Raw genomic sequence first — 23,284 nt, 5'->3', positions numbered from 1 at the left:
GTTACTAAATGAATTTATTCTTAGTTTCCTTTATAATATGTTACAAAAGTGTTGGAATTCGCAATTTTATACTGCATAGAAGCTTGTATACATTTCTCTTGAACGTAATGTTTTAAGTAACGTTATATTGTTATCAAAGAAACAGCGTAATAAACTTTATATGATATCAATGAATTAAAAAGGAATTATCAATTTTATGTCCATATGTATACGCATAGGAGACAACATTCTCATACGTCATTTTGGCGACGTAACGTATTTTTAAGTTCTTGCATTTTATCATAGATATAAAAGTAAAATAATATTTCTTATCTTATTTCATTTTTATAATATATCATTATTTTATTTTAAAATTTTAATCGGTCTTTATTGAATTAGCACTTAACTTCAACTTAGATAAAAATTTATACGATTCATAATATTCGCTTTTACTGAAGCTACGTTTTTAGCTACACATATTATTGAAAGCCGATATGGTGTATTGGTTAAAACCTTTGAATCTTAACCGAAGATTACGGGTTCAAATCGGACTTATAATTAATCAACGTGCTCAACAGTTAAGGAAAACGTTGTGAGGAAACTTGTATTAAGATTCTGTTTTGCAGCGTGACGGAATATGCTACAGACTTCTCGTCAGAACTAAAGGATATCTTCTCCCACCCGTGTCCACCAATGTCCCTTTTATAGACTGTTATATTTGTAGTATCATTAATTAAACACTAATTAATTTGTGAAATGTATCTAAATGCTAGAAAATGTATTTGATTGAATACAAGTTTAATATTATTCGTGTGAACACAACGTACCACATATATGTTCTAATCTAGTGATTTGATGAATTGATAATTAAATTAATTTCCGACGAGAAGGATATTATGTCAGCTCGTTGGTTAATGAAATCAAAATAGATATTAACGTCGGCTTTATCATAACAAATAGTTGACGGAGCTACCGGCGCGTTCACGTTTAAATTTTATCTAAACAATCAATACTGAACGGGAACATCTATATAAAACTCATTGACTGACTGACTCATTACGTGCTACTTGAATCGAATGTGATCAACGGTCATTCTGACCTCACAGATTTCATCCTGATGTATGTCAGGGTCAGTTCTGCTACCTCGTATTTTGGCTGGTCACTCATGAGGTATTTATTTCTCAAATTCGCCCTGACAACAGTCAGCTGCGTTCATTAACTCGGTCTCTTGTATTAAAGCAGTGATTTTTGTATTGCAAACTATTTTTGTATTTAAACCAGAACTTTGAAAACATTTATTTTAACTAGTATAATTCTTAGATTCATAAAATATACTAACGAGGAAACCCGTGGGCAGTTAATAGGTTTCTTAAAATATTTTAAATAATTTCTTAGTTTAGGTTACATTCTTCGTTTGGATTCTGTTAAATAACTTTCTCGCTGCTAAGTTATTTAACAAGAAACTTACAGAAACTCGTTCAGATAACAAGAATAACCTGAATTAATAAATCAATGGTAATATTATAAGAGTTTAAGATGACTTGTTTACGAATTTCAGCCGAAGGTAAATAAAACAGTTACCTATACGAGAAGTATTTGTGAGTCAAAATAATACAAAAAATTCAATTTGTTTCAAAGAAAATAAACAAAACGCTGAAACTGACGATATTTTACGAGCCGAGTACGAATTCAAAGGAGGCAAATAAATTTGTATCCACATTTAAATAAATTCAAGAACTAAACTTAGACGATTTTGCAGTTTTTATAACAAAATAGTTTAGCAGAATTATTCACCAACATATATGATTAAACGATAAAACGTTCTGACACATTAAGTCTCAATTAAGGTTAAATCGCAATATTTATTATTATTATAACGGAATATGTTTTGATCGAAGCCGATGACACAATCATTACTCACAAGTAGACACTTTCAGAGTCAACCGTTCCCACGATACAATTAACACTAAACTACGCTAGGGGTTGTATAGACCTAACATTCATCTAAAATAAACGTTAAAAAAATATCGCGCCGCTATTAAAATTGTAGGCTTGTTGTGCGAGGCGCGCGATCCACGCTCGCCGCCCGCCGACTGCCGCGCGACGCGCTCCGTGCCGTCACTGACGGCTCTCCGGGATCTGTTTACAAACTCCTATATCTGACATTCTTATAGTTTATCATCCGAATTTCTCCACTAACCCTGTTCACTAATTGATTACTAATATTACACACGTGAAACTGGATCAGTTTGTTGTGTATTACGTTTCAAACGTTTGTCATTAGCGAGACGTAGGATTTTGATAAAGACAATTTATGAATTTGTGTTTACGACGCTAAAATATAGTAATAGATTATCTTTCTTAGAAGTTTTAATTCACGGAGCAGTTAAGAGTCAATCGAAACTGCATATTAATTATTGTTGTATAAGGTTAGTGGTCTATGGGTGAATATCTATGGTTCTGGTGGTTCAGACATAATATATTAATGACGTAAATATGTATTATTAGTATGTATTTATTCAGAACAGGAAGGCACTAGGGAGGGTGGTCACTTCAGGCCTTACACAATGGTGCTGTAAGTAGTACACCATTTACACTTTTACTGCGCCGCCCGTCGTAAGATTTAATGTTAGACTTCTACCTGTAATATATCTAACCGTCACCTGACCATTTTCCTTGGCCAGGATTTTAGGAAAAATCATTATTTAAAGAGAGGGCCTTTTGTAGCATGTATTACTTTGATTTATTTGTTTTTAATGTAGGTAATAGTATCCATTTACTTGGTGTCAAAGTTAGTTCCGTTTATTATATTGACATTATTATGAGCGTGATGGCCCAGTGGTGAGACGTGAATCTTAATCGATGACATCGAGTTCAAACCCGGGGAAGCATCACTCGATTACCATGTGTTTAACTTAAATAATTTGTTTATCATTCATCTTGTTTTCGGCGGTGAAGAAAAACATCGTAAGGAAAAGGCATGTGGCGGATGAAAATCATACACGTGTATCCACCGACACTCATTGCAGCAGCGTGGGGGAGTGAGCTCATACCTTCTCCCTAAAGAGGAGGCCTTAGCCCAGCAGTGTTACAGTTTTTATTCTTATTACTATTGTCCAGCTAAATACATATATTGGAACTAATCTAGTAAGTGCCTAGTAGTTCTTACTTATTTCAGAAGAGCCCGTTCTTCACAAAGAATTTATCATACATTTATTGAGAAATAAACACAACCCAACTCAGCATTAGCATAAAATAACTTGCTTATAATAGAGCTACCCAAACACTCGAAGGGCGGACATATACAGGGTTCTATGTTACATCAGTTTATTTGTTACGCGGTTTATTTGCAACAACAGTACGTACTATATAAAAAAACACACACACAACTACAAGAGGTTTAAAAGTTTTACGATACCGTTCAGTTTTATGTTTATGGATCGTGTTCATCAATTCTATATATAAATTACAAGTGTATACACATTTGGACGAGACGTCATGACGAAAGTTTTATCAAACTCACTGTATTGGAATACATAGTTACGTACCGATAGCTACGCAGCACCGAACGTCTGCGTTGGAACTTGGAAACAGTTGGGCGAAGGTTGGGCGAATATCACATATAAATATTTTATTGACACTTTTTTCGCTTTAATCTCCCAAGTGAAAGTGAATTCTCCCTTTGTGTATTTGACTATATATTTTAAAGACAAGACTTGTAAACTATATATATTTAATTGGTAATATAAGTCTGGTTATCTATTTAAATTGAAAAATAAGTAATCGTAGTAATATTCTAAAATATATATTTTTAACATTTGTATTGACAAAGGTATATTGAAACCATGAATCGAATTATGGGAAGCAACGCGCGAACGTGTAACGCCCAGACTTAAACAGTAATTCCTATCCTGCTGTAATGCACTTGTATAATGTATATATAAACATATTATAATTTAATAAATACCTATACGATCAATTACACACTAAGTATATGATGTCGTAGACTTTTTTATAGACCTTTTTTAGAGTTCCATACCCAAAGGGCAAAACGGGACTCTGTTACTAAGACTGCGCTGTCCGTCCGTCTGTTTAAATTTTCACTGATGACGTGTTTCTTTTGGCGCTAAAACTAAAATATAGAATAATATAAATATTTATGGGGGCTCCCATACAACAGACATGATTCTATTGCCGTTTTTATAGATAATGGAACCCTTCGTGCGCGAGTCTTACGTGCAATTGGGTTATTATTATTATTTATTTAATATTGTGTTGTGTTAGCGGTATATTAATTTAATAATTTACTTTCCGATTATTTGCAACATAAATATATGTATATACAAGTAGCATATACATACATTAATAAATATATACATCTCAGTTCATGAAATAAATAGAAAAATCTGCTCTCGTTCCCGCGTCCGTACGATCAAAGCCGATATTAATAATACAAACAGAAATTCAATTATAAAATACTCACACAAAAGTATAACCCGCGGAATTTTCTGGAATGTTTTAATTAAATTATTTTATGTATATTTAATCTACAAAATAAACTCATCAATAATTTGATTCTCGGAGCATCGTAACTAGAATGTTATTGAGATAAACTGTAATTAATTATTCGCCTACAGCCTCTCAATCTGTGGAATCCTTGAAGCGTCCAACTACAACTAGAACTCAAAACACTAATACTCGTAATTAATGCCTTGTAGGCATAGAGTACAGATGAATATTAAAACACCATCGGAATATAAAAATGCAATTAATAAATTTATTTTACAAATCTCCATGTAACCTGTGTGTAACTCCATGTAAAATGTGTTGACCTGTAGGTACAATGTTTGTATCAAATCTTGCATATTAATTATAAGCGAACCGCGAATCTGATTAAGATGTAATTTTGCGTACACATTGGGTATCGGTGACAAGAAAATATAGTATACTAGATAAAAACCCGGCTTTGCTCGGGTAAAATAAATAAAATTAATCCTTTACTTTTCATATAACACATAACTTTTTCATTTATAAATATCATAAATTATTATTCCTAATAATAATTTCATGCTAGGGGCACAAAATAAACATTTCTAACACGCTTTCTGAACGTACCCGTAAACGTCAAACATGGCCGCCCGTTGAACTGTCATGTCTTTGAATTGTATGGATTTAATAACGAATTTTGCGGAATATGTTGTCGACTAAAAAGCATTCTTTTTTAACGATCTATTATTGTGGATAGTTTTCGATCGGGTCTATCGTAGACCTGCACGGAATTATTAATATAGATTATTTCAATCAAAAATGTATTGTTTTTGATAGAAGTATGAAACAAATAATTTTTAATAGACCGTAGTACTTCTTTAATTGTTTAATCGATACACGTGTAATATTATGTCCTATACGATACCTTTTATTTCTCTTTTTTATGTAGTCGGTAGCCGAATGGGCAAAAGGGACATCTAACGATAAGTAGTCACCATCTCTTATAGATATTAGCACTTGTGATAAATATGAACAAGCTTGCGAGCTACAATGTTGTCTTTGTGTCTTGCCCTTGTGTCTTTAGTAACAATTTAAAATCACAATAAATGTATGTTTGGTCTTTCCAAATTTAAAACAAATCGAAATGAATAATATAATACTTACACGGACGTGCTCACGATGTACTAGCTTGATATAAATAATAACTTGTTTTGAAGCCTTTGAAACGTTACCAGTTCCAATCTGCAGTTGATTCATGCACTCGGTTTTTAATGTTCCTTGTTACACTGGCTCACTCACCTTTCAAGCAGAAACACATCGATACTAAAATACGCAGACGGACCTGCACAAAACCATACCACCAAATATTTTTGTTCGTCCAAATAAATTGGAAGACGAAATAGTCTCTTTTTAATGATATTCTAACAAATACTTTCGAATCGTAATGTTATAGGATTAAATGAAATGCAAAACAACCGCATACTCGGAATGTCGATTCTACGGAGTGAACGAAACACGAAGTGAACTTGATTGTACGATCAAAATGTCTACTGTATCTTAATGTAAACGAATACCTCGCCCTTGGTAGGATTTAACTTTGCGGAGTCAAAATCATAGTGTGTTTAGTAATAAACAATTTATTGATACGTCGATAAATAATTAATTAAATACTATTTTTGATGTATTAACAAAAAGACGCGTCGTTTCGCAGCACCGGAAATTTGAATTCACTTTTGATTTTGTATTCGCTTTCGAAACAAGTCACGAGTAAGGTAAGATTTCTTATAGAATCGCACTTCTGATATTATAAGTTTAACTTTCTTTCTCGTGTTAATAGTGTGTGTCACTAATTATGTGTATTTTATTCTGAATAAATACACACACTTAAATATTTAGGAGTAGACCACTTCTTAGACCGGCAATTCACCACTCATCTGTCCCTGGGGACATCTGTCCCTAACCTAATCAAACTACAGGTAGTTTGATTAGGTCACTTACCTTACATGCCGACATAATATTATTCATGATTAGCGATAGATGAGTTATATAATAATAAAATAAAAACCTACTTCAATTATTTTCATGTCTGTATGTGTGAAATAAAACCTACACGGATTCTAAGACCATCGAAATGAAGACGGGACAACTTTGAAGGTATACTGAACCCTGAACTGACTGGATTTAAACATGCAACATTGCGGATGTTGCATGTTTAAATCCAGTAGTCATAATTGTATGACAATTTAAAGCATTACTGTGATTGGATTTGTTTACATAAAAACCATTATTGTCAGTTTTCTGAATTAATCAAAAAGAGATGTGCTGTATGACACCCTGTTGGGAATATGTTTCTTTCTTTACATTTTAAGTAAATAGCAGACGCCATGAAATAAATTAACAATGTTTGAAAATAAAAAAGACAAGAAATACAATTGTTCTTAAGATCCGGTGTGAGTTAAAACAATAACAAAAAATAAGATTAAATATTTTTATACCCTATAGAACAGAAAGAGACGGGTAGGAAGAGAGAGGGAGAGAGGGGGAAAGGTTAACGCTTTTTTATACGTGACGATTTCTGTCAGTCTCACCCAAAAGAACTTCGCTCCATATGTTACTCGACATACAATAAAATATGTATCGGCGCATTACAACTTGATATTTATAACTAAGACATTTATAAAAGACGTGGAACATATTTATTAAGCTCGGTGTTAAAAGATCATAACATAGATTGTACGTAGAACAGGATGCAGAACCTTTAATACGAGTATACGTAAAGCTTATACCGCACGGAGCCGCCTGCGTCCAGCACTCGAAGGGCGCGCTCGTAGCAGGGGATGAACGGTAATGCTCTACTTCGCTTACTTTTATTTAATATTATTTATTTGCACAACGAAATAAAATTGGACAACCGCAAGAATACATTCATTGGGTAGAATTGACGTTAAATAAATAATTTATACCCATTATAGGTAGGTAGGATTATCGTAGGTATTATAAATATCCGAGATGGCCCTGTGGTTAGTACGCATGCATCTTAACCGATGATATCGGGCTCAAACCCAAATAAATCATCTCGTGCTCGACGATGAAGGAAAACATCGTGATTTACCATCCGATGGTACTTTCATCAGCTAAAAATATATAAATAACAGACGTTATATATATAATATATCATATATTTAACGACTATAGCAATACCTATTTCGAACCACACTTTAAATATATTACGGCGCAGTCGTTTGAGATGCACACTAAGTAAAGTGCTTTAAAACCTTCGCCAAGGAACATTAATAACCCAGTAAAATTAACTAGAACTTGCAACCGGCAAAATGTTTCAAAGGTTTTATAACAAGTTATTGTTTATACCATGACTTTATTTACTTATTGAAAAGTTACAGGATCAACTTATCACTAAGCACTTAAAATTAATAACCGATGTGGGTAACATTCAAAGTGATACGCCTTTAAAGGTGTAAACAACATTGACCTTCAAAAACATTTTTGATATAGTTTATATAAACCAAACTAACCTATATAAAATATAAAATTAAATTTTAATAACTAAATAATAATTAAAATTAAGATAACAAAGATAAAATACTGTACTGAGAAATATGAAAGCAAATTAGCAAAATTTAAAAAATAAAAAACACAACTTAAATATATTACTCAAATTGTTAAATCGGTACATCTACGTAAGGAAAATTATTCATGATTATAACGACCAGGAAAACCATAGCTTAGATATACGCAAAACAAAAACTCTGATTGTTTCTAAATAGTGTAACTAGAGGCACCAGGGACATAACATCTTAGATTTCAAGGCTGGCTGACATTGGTGATCACTTACCATTAGGTAGCAGATTCGCATCAAGCTATTTTATATATAAAAAAAGAAATGATTGATGTGGTCCAGTAGTCAGACTCGTAAATCTTAACCGATGTTTGCGAATGTAATCAACTGTTTTCGGAGCCAGTGTCAACAAATATAAATATTAAGATACATCATAATTCATAATATAATATTAAGGCGCTTTTTTTCTCCATATTAAAAAAAATGTTATTGTTTATTCGGTATAATCAAATACAAAAATCAAGATCAAAATATACTTTATTCGAGTTGGTTTTTGCGAGCACTTTTGATATTTAACATGATTAAAAAAAATTTAAAGCTACCATTGGTTCTGAATCTATATTCTACCGAGACGAAACAGCAAGAAACTCAGTAGTCACTCTTCTGACACTCAATTACATATAATATTAAATACAATGATTGAATTATCACTTATCCGACATCGGAATCAACGAATACTATAATATAAATTATTATAAATTAAACGATACTAGTTTCTTATAAATAAAAACCGGCTAAGTTCGAGTCGGACTCGCGCATGAACAGTTCCGTACCATTGACTAGGTAAACAAATATATTGATATCGAGCAAAAATATGCAAAAAATGGCGTTTTTTGAATGGGAGACCCCTTAAATAATTATTTTATTTTGTTTTTTGTATTAATACATAATTTGTGAAAAATTCAACTATCTAGCTATCGCGGTTCTTGAGATACAGCCTGGTGACAGACAGACGGCCGGACAGACGAACAGACAGACAGCGAAGTCTTAGTAATATGGTCCCGTTTTTAGCTTTTGGATACGGAACCCTAAAAAAATCTTACATATTATACAGACAAGAAAGATCTAGAAAAGTCGACTTTACCGCTGAGTCAGTGATCTATTTCAATCAACCTCGGGCTGAAGAAAGAAGAAACGAAATTATAATAATTTGAAGAATAAACAGAAACACTCTTTCTTTAAGTATATACGTCAGAGTACTTTCAATTTAAATATCAAACAAGTCGGAAAGCGAGTGTGTCAGCTTTCTTTTGATAGAAAGTCATCGTTGGCTTTGTTACTATTACTTGAAGTTGTATTTGAATAATTTCCCCACCGATTGAAACTCGAAAGACATACTACTACTGACTTAATAACCTCTTACCTACCACTTACTTTTATTACCTTCAGGTCTCAACGGTACCATCAGACAGGATAAATTGTCGATTTTCTTAAGCTATTCCCAAGCCGCCTTAGAAAAGTTTTCGCTACGGTACTTTAAATATAGAAAAGTTATATATACGGTACTTTAAATATAGAAAAGTAACTTCAAATTAAATGGTCTACCTACTTCGTACATCAATTAGATATCTAATTAAATAACAAAAATAAATAAAATGCTATATGCTTTATCCTTCTTATTTTTATTCTTCAAACTGCAACATGGCGTGTCAACCATCACGCTACTGTCATTCAGTGGCTTTAAAAATAACATAATAAAATAAATACTTGTTAAACACATACATACGTTTACTCGTACCTGAATTATTCATGTAAATAATGCACGTAGATGATCCATGATAGTCTATCTAGCCGACGCAGCCTAGGGGCCTAGGTACTTTATCAAGTTTAGTGTTATTACGTTAAATGGCAATGTTACTCGACCGGCAGGCAAGTAGGAGATTACTGAGGTGAGATAGAAATTTGTACCCTATTAGGTAAATGCCCTGATATTGGTACATTGATGGTGTAAGCAATATTTTTTCTATTTCCTTACAGAACTTCTACGAACATGGACACCACGCTATGAACGTGAGATACTTTACCGAAAATATAGTAGCAGGTTAGCCAAGCTTCTGTCCTGAAATGATTTTAAAAAAAAAGGTTCTAAGCCTCTATTTCAGCGATGATTGTAACTAATCGGAATGTTACTTTATAGATGAAATCAATTTTTTTAATTCAATGATCGGTTTTAGTAATTTCAACTAACTCATTAAAGTATTTGAATCTAAATGAAACCTGATTACATTTTCAATAGCATACTTGCTTTATGTCGATAGCGGTGCTAATGGCTGTATACATTTTTAATTGGAGTCTGCGAGTAACGCCCCCCTCTCGTGTGTACACGGATTTATTAACAGCCTTCCAAGAACTGAAGGATGTCGTGACTTGAGACTGATGTTTGACGATGAGCTATACTCTAGCTTAATATAATATTACAATTTTGACTTAAAAAATAAAACTAAATTCATTTTCAGTAGTAAATAAACCTAATTTTAAAAGTATTTTATAGCAAAAATGGGGGTTACGTATTATAATACAACTTTGCTTGCGACGTACGAAATTGCCAGTCATCTGTACGTAAACGTCTGTTCCAGCAACCCGCAGTGAAACAGTATGATGAAATGAGTTCCTAATCTTCTTCCAAATCTTTATTAAAAGATTACAAATTCTATATTGCAAATATTCATACCCTTCTTCTTTAATAAAAATAAATAATTATAAATTTTACGCCTAGAAAGCGACTCGCTCAGTGTCAGACCTCAGACTTATGTTCTCCTTCAATGCAAGGTCAGTGCTGCGCTCTTCACTCGCCCTCCATTTTCTATATACTTATAACAAGATCCAATCAAATGGAAAACTTTAATCAAAATAACAAATAGTGACTCACATTATAAAAATACCGATCGAGGTATATTTTTAAATCTTTTACATTTTTCTTGACCGTGCTATCGACCTTTTTGGTGAATTTTTGTAAGTTGTTTTGCACAATAATATTATTTAAATAATATAACAAAATCTTTTATTTCTCACCAATTCATTAATAATATTTAATAATGTAATGAAATCAATTAAATTTATATTAAATTAAATTAATTTTATTATTAAATAAACATTCACTATTTTAAAATTGGATAATTAATTATTAATATAATATATTAATTTAGAGACAGTAATAATATAAAACTTTATTTAGCATTAATATTATTAAAATTTTTTTTAGCAAGAAGGTCGGCCTCCTCCGGATATTGCCATACCTTTCTGTGTCTTGCTTCTGTTACCCTGTGACGTCGTCTGCCCATTGTGTCTGTGGCCTTTGTTCTGTAGCCGGCTGGCCCCGTCCACATTGAGGTCCGTCTAGTCCATCTGTCGGTCATTCTCGCTATACGGCCCGCCCATCCCCATTTTAATGTATGTGCATGCGTGAGGCATCTGTAACATTTGTCTCCTTGCGGATTATTTTGTTTGATATTTCCTGAAGTTTGTTTATTTTCATCACACTTCCTTCCATTCTTCTTTGCGTTGTGTTTGCCTTGTTTTTAATCTTATGGACGAATTTCCAGGCTTAACAAGCAAACGTCGAGGAGGGTAACAGGTGTGAATTTATTATTTTTCTTTTCAGTTCCACAGGGAAATTGCCTTTCAGTACTTCTTTATAGTTCCAAAATCTGTTCGTAATTATTTTCGTTTTATTTATATTTATTTCTAATTCAACTTCCTTGCTATATATATGCAATTGGGAGTTAAAATGATCGCAAATGTCCTGTCATACCCTTGTCATCTCCTAACGGGAATACGTCGAATTACCAATAATCCTGTATACTCATCCTTGAAAAATAAAGTTGATAAAAATGTCACTTTATTAATTGTTAATGCTATAAACTGATTACAATTTTCTCAGATTGTTCGTTGACGCCATCTATGAGTTATAGAATGAACTAAAACTGTTGCTACGTGTAAGCAAAATGCTTGAATGAGAAATGTATAGATGGCGCTTTTTGCACATATTTTTATATCTGATTTTCAAATATGAATGCAGATGGCGCTTGAATGAACTATATCTCATATTATTCTAAAAAAGTAAAAATAATTAGCAAAGCTTAAGAAATTATGAACCTAACGTTAAAGAGAATTGCAAATTATTGCTTCTGGACTTTAGTAGTTGACAATTGTCTGTCAGATTCCTAAAATTATCGAATCAACAGGTAAACATAGGTACTTTTTGTTTTAAAATAGAAAGCAATGCATAAAAATAATTCGTAGGTTGAAATCGAACCTAGTTAGTACCCATGGCTTTACTAACGTAAAACGGATTGGGGGTGGGCAGATTTAAATACCCTTCTGCCCTTTTCCGTATCCCTTATAATATGCAATAAATTCAGACGTGAAAGCGTAACTAACATACTTTCACATTTAATATTAGTTACGAAGTTGGGATATATATATGTTCACAATAACTACCATAATGACATAAGTAAATATATACAATGTATTCGTATAATTTGCATGCAAGACCGACAAAGAATATTAATAGCAATAGTAAATAAAAAAATGTATGTCAAGGAAATAATTTACTAGAAATATTCTTGTCGGTTGAGCTCATGGACCCCGTGGACACGTGGTTTTAACCAAAGACATGAAAACTGACGCTACATATAAAAATCAAACAACAGGAACAAAAGGTCAGAAGTTATCCGCCCACACATCTTTTAAAATAATATTTTACGTACAGTCTGGTTGAATATTTATTTTCTTAATGAGTTCCTGGATCTTGATCAGGATGAGTTCTTAATGAGTTCGTCGATAAAAATATAAGCCTTTGGATTTTAATCTCGCTCCGGCCTGTGAGAACTCAATTACTCAGAACTCAGAAATATCAAGTAAAAACGCATTCACTGTGAGTGTCGGTTCTATGTTATTTTTTTTAAATCCAGAAACTATTAAACTCCAAAGGAAAGTATTTAAGGATGACTATTTTTGAATTGAAAACTCTCAACCAAATGTGTATTAATAAGTTAAATAAATCGATTAATATATTGACAGGATGAAAATCTTTCACTGGTGAATCCACCAAAGCTTGATGACATTAGCTCTGAGCTTTCTCTTTAAGAGGAAAAAGTTTTACAACCATTGAGAGCTTTACAGGTTGTTACTCTACTTAACTATTGAACCTTAATTTTAAAGAATCTAACACCACGATGGAAAGAAATATCTCAGACCTGAGAGGAACGAATGAAAACAATTTTATATCTGAGAATGACCGGTGACCGGAAAGAAATACTTTAGACCGAAAAAAAAACAGCGGCCGAAACTCTACGATTACATTCGTACAAGTTATAAATTTGATAAATACCAGTTATATAAGTATCGACTATTCAATAAACGGTTCAGTCCACCACGTAGCACAGAAGTTTCCTACCGGGCACGTTCTGCGTAACTTTGGATTTCATTACTTAAGGGAATAAACTTTTAGTGCCCTTTTTTGTGGCGAATAACTTTTTACGACTTTTTTATCGTTAAAAAATAATATTGAAGGAATAAAAGTGACTTTTAAACATCATTATGGGCGCTACAGAGCTTTAGAGTTGGACTTTTAATATACTGTCAATGTTTTAGCTGTTATTTCAATATTATATTATTATAGCAGTGTTATTTATGGAAATTTTACCATGAATCCTGAGCGTTACAACTTAATTCATTTATATATCTCGTTTTGATACAAGACTTTATTAAGTGTATATTTTTTTCGGAACACCCAACAAATGTAACAATAGTTATAACACACGAAATATTAATGATTAAAGCAATTAGGATTCCTAATTATAGCAGATTACGAGATGATACAAAAAAATTGTTACCTATGCCTTTAGCCACAAGTTTTAACAGAAGTTTTTTGAAATAATAAATAAGTATAAAATTATATTATATGATACTCTACGGTGGGGTAACACTTGAAATTATATCCGATATGACAATAAAGAGGTTTTTTTTCAGAATGTAATGTATAGTATCAATGCCCCAATGTAAAAAATATTAATATTCCTATTTAAGCTCCAATTAAACTCAAAGCTTGTGCTAGGAGTTGGGATATCAGCAGCCCGAGGAGTCAGGATCGCGGCCCGAAAACCGCTATTGACGCTGCATAAGAGTGTTATTCCTGTAATTTATAACCCGGGCCCAACAGATGCAGTAGTTCAAGAGATTTATGCCACACTGTGATTAAAACGCATTGAAGCAGCATTTTGGAATAGGTTCAAATATTCTTAATATATTGTACAAGAAGGACATATCATATTAAATGTCACAAAACGTACCTTAATCCTGCCGAATAATCGTATTTGGTGAATTCCATATTCAGCCCATCGCTTATGTAGATAGATATATTATCTGTGGTATACTAAGATAGTTAGGTTAATTATTTTAATGTTACGCCCTCTTACTAGAGGATCTATTTTGTGACACTAGACAGCTGTCTTAGAACGTAACCCGATGTAAGATGTGTGGATTTTGATTCCGAAGTTATTAAAGACTATTATCCCATATATATACTTTAGATACTTCTCCCAACATAATATATGTAAAATACCTATAAAAAGATAAAGGCAAAGCAATTCAGTACGATTTTCTCATGTTTGTCATGCGATTTTACTGTTAACCGACGCGCTTTAGTGTTATTGGTAAAACGATTGGAGATAAGACTAGAAAAATATTCGAAACGTGCAAATTAATATATTTATTTCTATAACTTTCGATTTGATTTTCAACCGCAGGACGAACATTAATTAATATAGGTAAACTAGATAAGTTAATTAGTAAATATTTACCTCAGCAGTGACTCCTCTGTAGTTGCCCTTCCCCTTCCCGTGCTCCGGCGAGTGGCGGAGCCCCTTCGTATCTATCTGCACGTTCGTCTGCATTTCACACGCTACACTGAACCTCACTCACAAAAGTCGTTTCAGCGCGATTGTACACAACATAATACAGACACGTATTATTAGTTCACGACTGTACTCACGCCAGTGTACCCCATGATTGTACGCGTCACTTAGACATAGTCTGCAAACTATTTCACTTTAGTGCGTCACTGTATCTACACGTCTTATTATTCACACCTTCTCCGCCCCACACACGCAAGCCCCTCTACACTGAACTTGTCTGCATAATAGTACGCTTATAGCACTTTTCTGCACAACTGTCCGCTGCATTTTTGATAAAACATTTTCACCTGAAACAAAGAAAAATGGTTACTAAATTCAAAGTTAAAAGGTACTTAAGTAAAGGATGAAATTATTTCAGCGCTTATAGGTGTAAAAGTGTTTCCGTAAGGTTCTTAAAAGAAAATTACGTTACAGAGGAAAACTCAATAAGGAAAATCTAAAGACGTCAAAGAATTTTATTTTTTTATAAAAATGAACGGTAAATATCTAAATAAAGAAGCCGGTATTTATTACCATAATTTATCATAATTATCAGCTAGTATTTTAATCAAGGTTTTTTCTTTCTTTAAAACTATTTTATTTTATAAGGAAAACGTGTATACTATTTCATAATAAAATATTTTATAACAATATCAATCATATACAATCAGTACAGTTTTCACCGACACATTGCACTGAATTTCGTATGTAACAACAAAAAATGTCACATCAAACACAAAACGATATTTCAAGTAGTAATAATTATACAAAGATTTTTTTTTCTAATTTATACAAAAATAACTAAAACGAACTACTTTCTTTTTCATTGTATTCAAGAGGCTTGTGGCCTTATTCTTATATATACTTAATTAACCATATACTTAATCAAATGTTAAAATAACTGATTAAAATACGAGGCACATCCTATAACGGCGGGTGTAGCAGGACGAAATTTAGCATAGGAATCTCTTATGTAACACATTTCATCTCCTAATGGGGGTTTTGTTTTTAACATTTTGTATGAAAATTTGCCATTTTTTGAGTTAATAACATGGAAAATGGTGTTTAGGCTTCGGTTTATAACTGAAACCGACATATGTTACAGTGTTTATCAACGGGATGTCCCATCGGGTACACCTCATGAATATCCACGGCGAAACGAAATTTACATAAAATGCACTGCGGTTGAAGTGTGGGATACTGATGTATAAGTATATACGCAATCGTATATACTTATACATTTATAGCTTTTTAACTAGCTACACAATTAAAAGATAAATACAACAACAGTATTTGATATTATTGTGTTCTGATTTGAAGTTTGAGCGAGGTATAACTACAAGCACAAGGAGAATAACACCTGAGCTCTCAAGGCTGATGGCGCATTTTCAATGTAAAGGATCCTGAATATTTCTTACGGTGCCAATGTATATGGGCAAAACAGTAACAGCCTGTAAATTAACAGCCTATAATAACTAAAACAATTAAACGATATACGAATAAAAATAGCGTATCCCCGGAAATCGTCTTCAGACATTTCACAACTGATTCAGACGAATCGAGTTCTTAAAGAATAGCAACGATAATCTTAAATCGGCAAGAGGTAATGAGGCAGAGTATTAAGGGAGGTAATGAGATCTCAGACACGCGAGGTATTTCAATCGTTCGAGAAAATTCCAGCCCGACTAATGCGATGCTCGCTTACGATATCGTGTTACGGTACTAGCAGTTTCTTGCGGTTCCGGCAGACTCATTGAACTGCTTAATCTCTGATCTACTCTAAGCTGTTGCAAGATCTGATATTGTAGAAGAATATGCTTTTATTTTGATTTTTTAAATTAAGCAGGCCTACTAGCAATTAAGACTTAAAAAAACTAAATTTATGTTTTTAAGGTATCGAGTTGAAATTAAAACGATATACTCAATAGTATTTTCCGTTGACCTAGAACTATGAAAACTTGACAAGTAATACCGTCTTAAACTACAAATAAAGGGAATAATCTGAAAACAATACATCAAAAAACAGGGTCTTTATGCGAAGAAGCGCGGTCCGAATTTTGAATATAGATAACCGTGTCATATGAGGTATCGTAGGAAAAGGCTTCACTGGCACAAGATTAAACAGATTTTTAATTATTTTTATGATGTATAGTTTTCGATTTATAAAGAAGAATGAAAAAAAAAACTCTTTCCTTTTTTATAAGTATAGGTTAGTATATTATATAATATTATATAAGTATAAGTACCTAATAATTTTTGTGAGTGCAGTACCTAACAGTTTGCACTGTTATGCATAAATGCTTATTTATTTATAACCCTGAATAGGTACCTATGTGCACCTAGAGATTTGTACGGAATCCTTGGTGGACGAGTCCGACATGTAGCTCGATTAGCTGTCCGGTTTTTTTTAAACAAGGAAAATTTTACTTAAAATCTTGTGGTTAGTGGATCGCACTTTACTGTTGTTAATATTCCTGTGATAAGAATTAGTTCTTCTCGTATGTCACGTAAATAATGTCATAAGAGATAAAGTAATTCTATCGCTTCGGACTATTAATAATTTTATTTCCATCGCTACGAAACAGAAAGGCGAACCAACAAACACACGAAATATTTGTAGGGATGCTTCGTAATAATAAAAATAAATTTTAGTCTATGACGACCTGTGACATCGGGACTGTGACAGCTAGCTTAAGCATAAGAAGGTTCCACTCTCAGCTCGTACGAATAAAATATAAGAGTAGAAAAGAACAGATTTTAATGTACACGGCTGGGCTAAGAACTCCTTTCCCATGAGTAGAAGGTTTGGACCTTATTCCACTATGCAGCTTCAATGCGCGTTGATGGATACACGAGTGGAAGAATTTAATTGAAATATCTTAAGGTTTTCCCGCGATGTTTTCCTTCACCGCCGAGCACGTTTCATCCTGAGAATTATAAAAACAAATTGAGATCATGAAAGTTCGGTGCTGCTAGCTTGAGTTTGAACATATAATTATCAGTCTACGTACACATTTGAAGTCTACAATAATCTCTCTGTAATCGGCGAGAAGGATATCCTCATATACAACGATGCAAAACTGCCACAATTCCGAATATTTAAATAAAGTACCATTGGTATTCTTACATAGCAATTTCAGAGTCGAACGAACGAACCGTGAGGGTGGGTTAATTACATTTGTGGGATATTTTATTTTTTCCAATAGAAACAAAGTACCAATTTATCATGTCTCCATTACACTAGAGAAAAGTGACTTTGAGACAAAGTCTAGCAACCAATCTAATTTACGGCGCCTTTATACTAAGACCAATAGCACACAGTATGCGAAGCTTGAAAGCAGATATATCGCACGATAATAATGTTTAGATTTAAATAACTCAACATTACAACAACATTACGCCTGTAAATTACCCACTGCTGAGCTAAGTCCTGCTCTCCCTTTTCTTTTTTGAGAAGAAAGTTGGAAGCATATTCCATCGCGCTGCTCCAATGCAGGTTGGTGGATTCACATGTAGTAGAATTTCGTTGAAATTAGACACATGCAGGTTTCCTCACGATGTTTTCCTTCACCGCCGAGCACGAGATGAATTATAAACACAAATTAAGCACATGAAAATGCAATGGTGCTTGCTTGGGTTTGAATGCACGCGTTCTAACCACTGGACCATGTCGGAGGCCCAGCAGTGGGAAATTTACAGGCTGTTAATGTTAAATAACTCTGAACACGTAAAAGATATCAATTATGTTTGCAATAAAAACGTTTTATTCAAACGTAACTGGGTCTTGAATGAAATTGTAATTATTCTTCAAAGAAACAACGGTAGCTGTCGGCTTAAAAAAGCCTGAAAATATTTCAATCAATATCCAAGCTCCTCAGCTCATAAGTTTATTCCATTTCGTTCATATAAGGCACCGCCTTTTTAATATATATATACTACCAAAAAGGAGCATATTAGTAGGAGCCAGGATTTGAAACCACAAATAAAAAGTTCTTTAAATGAAGACATAACAGATATTCACTAAAATCTATCTACTCACTGTAACCAACAGTCAATAAAGAGTTTCAAATTTGCTCAAGTTGGCAAAGAAATTAAAAAAATTACATAAAATGTTATAGCACAGTAGCGCTGGGCTCTCGGTGGATATCGAGTCTAAAATTATGCGTCTTTGAGGTCGGTGGATGCTGTTTACGTTAGATGTTCTTCTAAAATAATCCTTTTGTCTGCTTTTAGTATGTTATACATTTTTATTAGATTTCATTGTGTCGTACTGCATTCTATCAAGTTACATATTCACTACAATGTAAATCTACTATTAACAGAGCTCGAAGAAAAACGAGGATTCATCAGCTTGTTTTTATATGGATATTTGAAAACGTAGGTATAGTTTTATGTCTGCATGAAGTTTGTCATTTCCGAGACCAAACGCCGAGTGCGTCCGCGGATTGAAGATGGCTGCTGATAAAAATGCGATTAAGTATTTATGTATTAAGCGATATCATCCGCGAAAAGGACTAATTCTGTTTCTCACGTGTACGGAATATCGGTGCTAACAGAATGCGTCCAAGCACGAAGCAGAAGTCCGACGCGTTCCTTACAAAGTCCAGCTGTGAACCTTGTACTAATTCCTCTCCTGATTGTGGAAATGACCGTACTATATTTTATAGCGTCTCCGGCCTAGGAGGCGAGTACTAGACTCTACCCTGTAATTTGAACCATCTAGTCTCCAAATTACGTATAAAGGCAGGACCTGCATTGGACTCAGAAACGAGAAATATTTAATTATAATACTACTACTTAAATATGTCTATTTTTTGCCATCTTTGGAAATTCTTATCTATCATAAATAACGTAAATTATAAACATTTTAAAGAAAGAAAATATATATTTTAACGGAATTTGAATTATCCTGTGATAATTGATTCTCAATAGTTGGCAAACAAATACAATTCATGAGCCACGAGAAAACGGGTCGTCGGTTTGGAGGAAGTTCGTTATTAGAACATTATTTATGAGATTAATTTCAAAACTTTTATAATCGGATCACCGAAAATTGGATGAAGTCATACTTGTTATCAACTGGTTAATGTGAAATGGTTTTAAGTTAAAACATTCATTGCAAAGTCACTCTCATATAAAGAGCATGTCAAAATATACTCCAACCTCTTCTCTACTAACCTTAATTGTAACTCGAACAATTTAAGATTTGGAGATTATTACATTACAGCAGGAGGTGATAGATGCACATGTGACTGAATTTAATTGTAATTAGTTTACTGCGGAGTACGACATGAATTATAAACACAAATTAAGCACAAGTTTCATTAATTCTGCGGAGCTTGCCTGGGTTTGAACCTGCAATCATTTGTTAACGAGTTCAACACTCTAACTGCTATCTCAACTCAAATAAACAATATATGTATGTATTTAATTACGTTTCTTGTTTAGGAAGGCAGACGAATTAATAGTTCACCTGAAGGCAAGTCACTTCCACTCATAGACACTGACGCTGAAAGACGCTAAGCCCCTCCAGACCACTGATATGCCAGGGTATCGAAGATGCTATGTCACTTACCTGTATCCCACCCTTCACACTTGTAAAATAACGATTCCAAACGCACGTAAAAGCCTACTTGAATAACGTATATTTTTAACTAGCTGTGTCCGTGATTTCGTGCGCGTTTGATTTTAATAAAAAAGTTATTGTTGTAGCCTAAGTTACAATAAATATAAAATATAAATACGGAGTATTACATCAGCTATCTGACAGTAAAAGTCCCGTCAAAATCGGTCCAGCCGTTCCAGAGATTAGCCGGAACTAACAAACAAACTTTTGTATTATATGTATTTTTTTAAATATTTTTACAATTTTAAAAATCATTAAATTAAGAAAATAATATTTTCGTCATTGCAAAGTTATGTCGATCAGAAAAATTCACATCTGTCAAAAAGAACGAGATATCTTGTACAGGGTATAGACCTACCAATAAAGCCTACCATTCGACGAATATGAATTTATTTTGAATATTGGCAAAGGGATTTTACTGTGGCGAGGAATACGACTTGGACAAGTAAGCAAGTTAAAACGCTCAAACCAAAACGTTATAGTCGAGGGTTCCGGAGCTTTTACGATCTGGTTTTCCATTACACTATGCAATATTACGAGTCGGGTTTTATACTCCTTGGATACTTTATCACTACTATCGTTCTGTAGATTCAACTTCACCCTTCATATAACAGTATTGAAGTTAATCTTGTTGGAAGTATATACATTTTTTTTATTTATTGTAACACGCTGTAAAGTATATGTGCGGAACCATGAATAAAATTGCCGCCCTCAAGTGATTAGCAGTAACGTAATTGAGAACATATGTCAATATAGGTATAAAATAATGTATCATATCTTACACCGAGAAAATATATGCCATTCAAATATGTGTCATTAGTATAAATTAACCTCTGATCGTTTAAAATTCAGTTCTGTCTAGTGGAACATTTTGGATCTTGAGGGTAAAATATTTTCAAATCTAATTTTCATTTTAGATTTATCAAGATCTGGTATCTGTTAAATACTGCTTACACGGATTCAATATTTTTTTGTCAATCTGTTTACCAGCCAACGAAATAATATTTGAAGTAAATTTTTTCACCCTGCTAATGAGAATTATTTTCTGATAAAGAACACCTATTCTAATCACGAATCTAAATACCGGATGGCGCTATATTTAATTTAATCTTGGAAAATGAATTAAAAGTTCTTTGAACAGTCTACCTGACCAAGGAATATGTTTGATATTGGTTGTGTATGTAATGCCAAAACTGTGTCACACAATTTAAAACTCGATAACTACAATGTTAAAAATACTGTTTTTGCTGCTGGGTTAGAACTATATAGACAGCCGCTCGATAGAACTGTGACGTATTCCCCAGAGACTAAATAGTAAAAAAATAGTAGAAATAGTTTTGGACGTTTCGTACGCTGTGTATAGAGCAAATATATTTTTTTATGCTTCAACTTCGTATAATAACGTGATAAGAATACTGGAACTGTTACTAACAACTGTCTGTGTCTTACAGCTCTCGTGATAACTCTGAGGAGATTACATGCTTAGGCAGAAAATGGACCACTTAATAACTAACGAAAAAGCTAAAACGTAACGTCAAAACTGATTTTCTGTCTCGAATATCCACTATTGTTTTTCCCAATAACATAAAAATCAAAATATACTTTATTCAAGTAGGCTTTTACAAGCACTTTTGAATCGTCATTTAACAAACAATATTAGGTGAAGCTACTACCGGTTCGTAATGTAGATTCTACTGAGAAGAACCGGCAAGAAACTCAGTAGTTACTCTTTTTCAACATCTAAAAATACAGTCATCTTAGTTAAATACAATTATATATGTATGAAATATAACCTGCCTGGAAGTCAACAAGCATTAACTCCACGCTTTTTTATCATCTATATAATCTTGTATCGAATAATATGCCTTCTTTACCAATGTATTTTTTACAAATTACTTGATTCTATGAAACGTCAAAGTTAAAAAATTCTGTGGAATTTTATTATAGAAGCGGATACCTTGCCCCAAAAATGATGTATTGACTTTGCGAAGTCGGAAACTTGGCGTTCTAAGCTAATCCTTACTTCTTGTGCACATACAATGATTATCACTGACTTTATCAAAGTGATCAATACTACTGTAAATATACATAATATTATTGTAAATATATTGCAACGCAACAGAGTATTCCTACTTTGTTAAAAACATCCCGAAGAGAGTCTCTAGTCTCTAAATAGACCGGATTGCTCTCTTTTGTAAAACAAAAACAGATTAAATATCTGCAGCATTACCCCAAAGTAATATGCCATATGACATAATACTGTGAAAATAACCAAAATATACTAGACGAGCGGTATCAATATCAGTTAATTGTGTAACTTTTAACCAGAAGATAATAAATAAATAGCAAACTCTGCCAGTAAACGACCCAATTCTAGCCACAAACCATCACTCAGTGCGATTATAACTAAGCACATAAAAGCTCGGTGGTGCTTGCCCGAGTTTGAATGCAATCGGTTAAGATTTACGTGCCACAGGTCCATCTCGGCTTTATGATATCGATTTATTAAAGATGTAAAAATGTGGCCGTTGCGAAATGATGTGAAATTTCGAAATTATATGAAATAATGTATAATTTAAAAAAAAAAGTAAAAATGCAATTTGAACTATAATAAGTTAAAACATAGATTTTCGCTATAGAGCCATTTTTAAACATCAT

The 23,284-nt window shown here is 33.1% G+C and overlaps 1 protein-coding gene across 1 annotated transcript in view; it reads right to left on the bottom strand.

Annotated features, from left to right (window-relative positions):
- The window catches only part of LOC113399525 (uncharacterized protein), a 463,929-nt gene extending 448,738 nt beyond the window's left edge, over nt 1–15,191 (bottom strand). The window contains exon 1 of the mRNA XM_064218926.1: nt 14,908–15,191. Coding sequence (XP_064074996.1) covers nt 14,908–15,000 — 93 coding nt within the window. The 5' untranslated portion in view covers nt 15,001–15,191. The remainder of the gene's footprint in view (nt 1–14,907) is intronic.
- Between the last annotated feature and the right edge of the window lie 8,093 nt (nt 15,192–23,284).

Source organism: Vanessa tameamea, chromosome 25 (genome assembly GCF_037043105.1).
Source record: "Vanessa tameamea isolate UH-Manoa-2023 chromosome 25, ilVanTame1 primary haplotype, whole genome shotgun sequence".
In the NCBI taxonomy this organism is placed as follows: domain Eukaryota; kingdom Metazoa; phylum Arthropoda; class Insecta; order Lepidoptera; family Nymphalidae; genus Vanessa; species Vanessa tameamea.
Note: the sequence above shows the minus strand (reverse complement) of the source record. Positions and strands in the feature narration are given on the sequence as shown.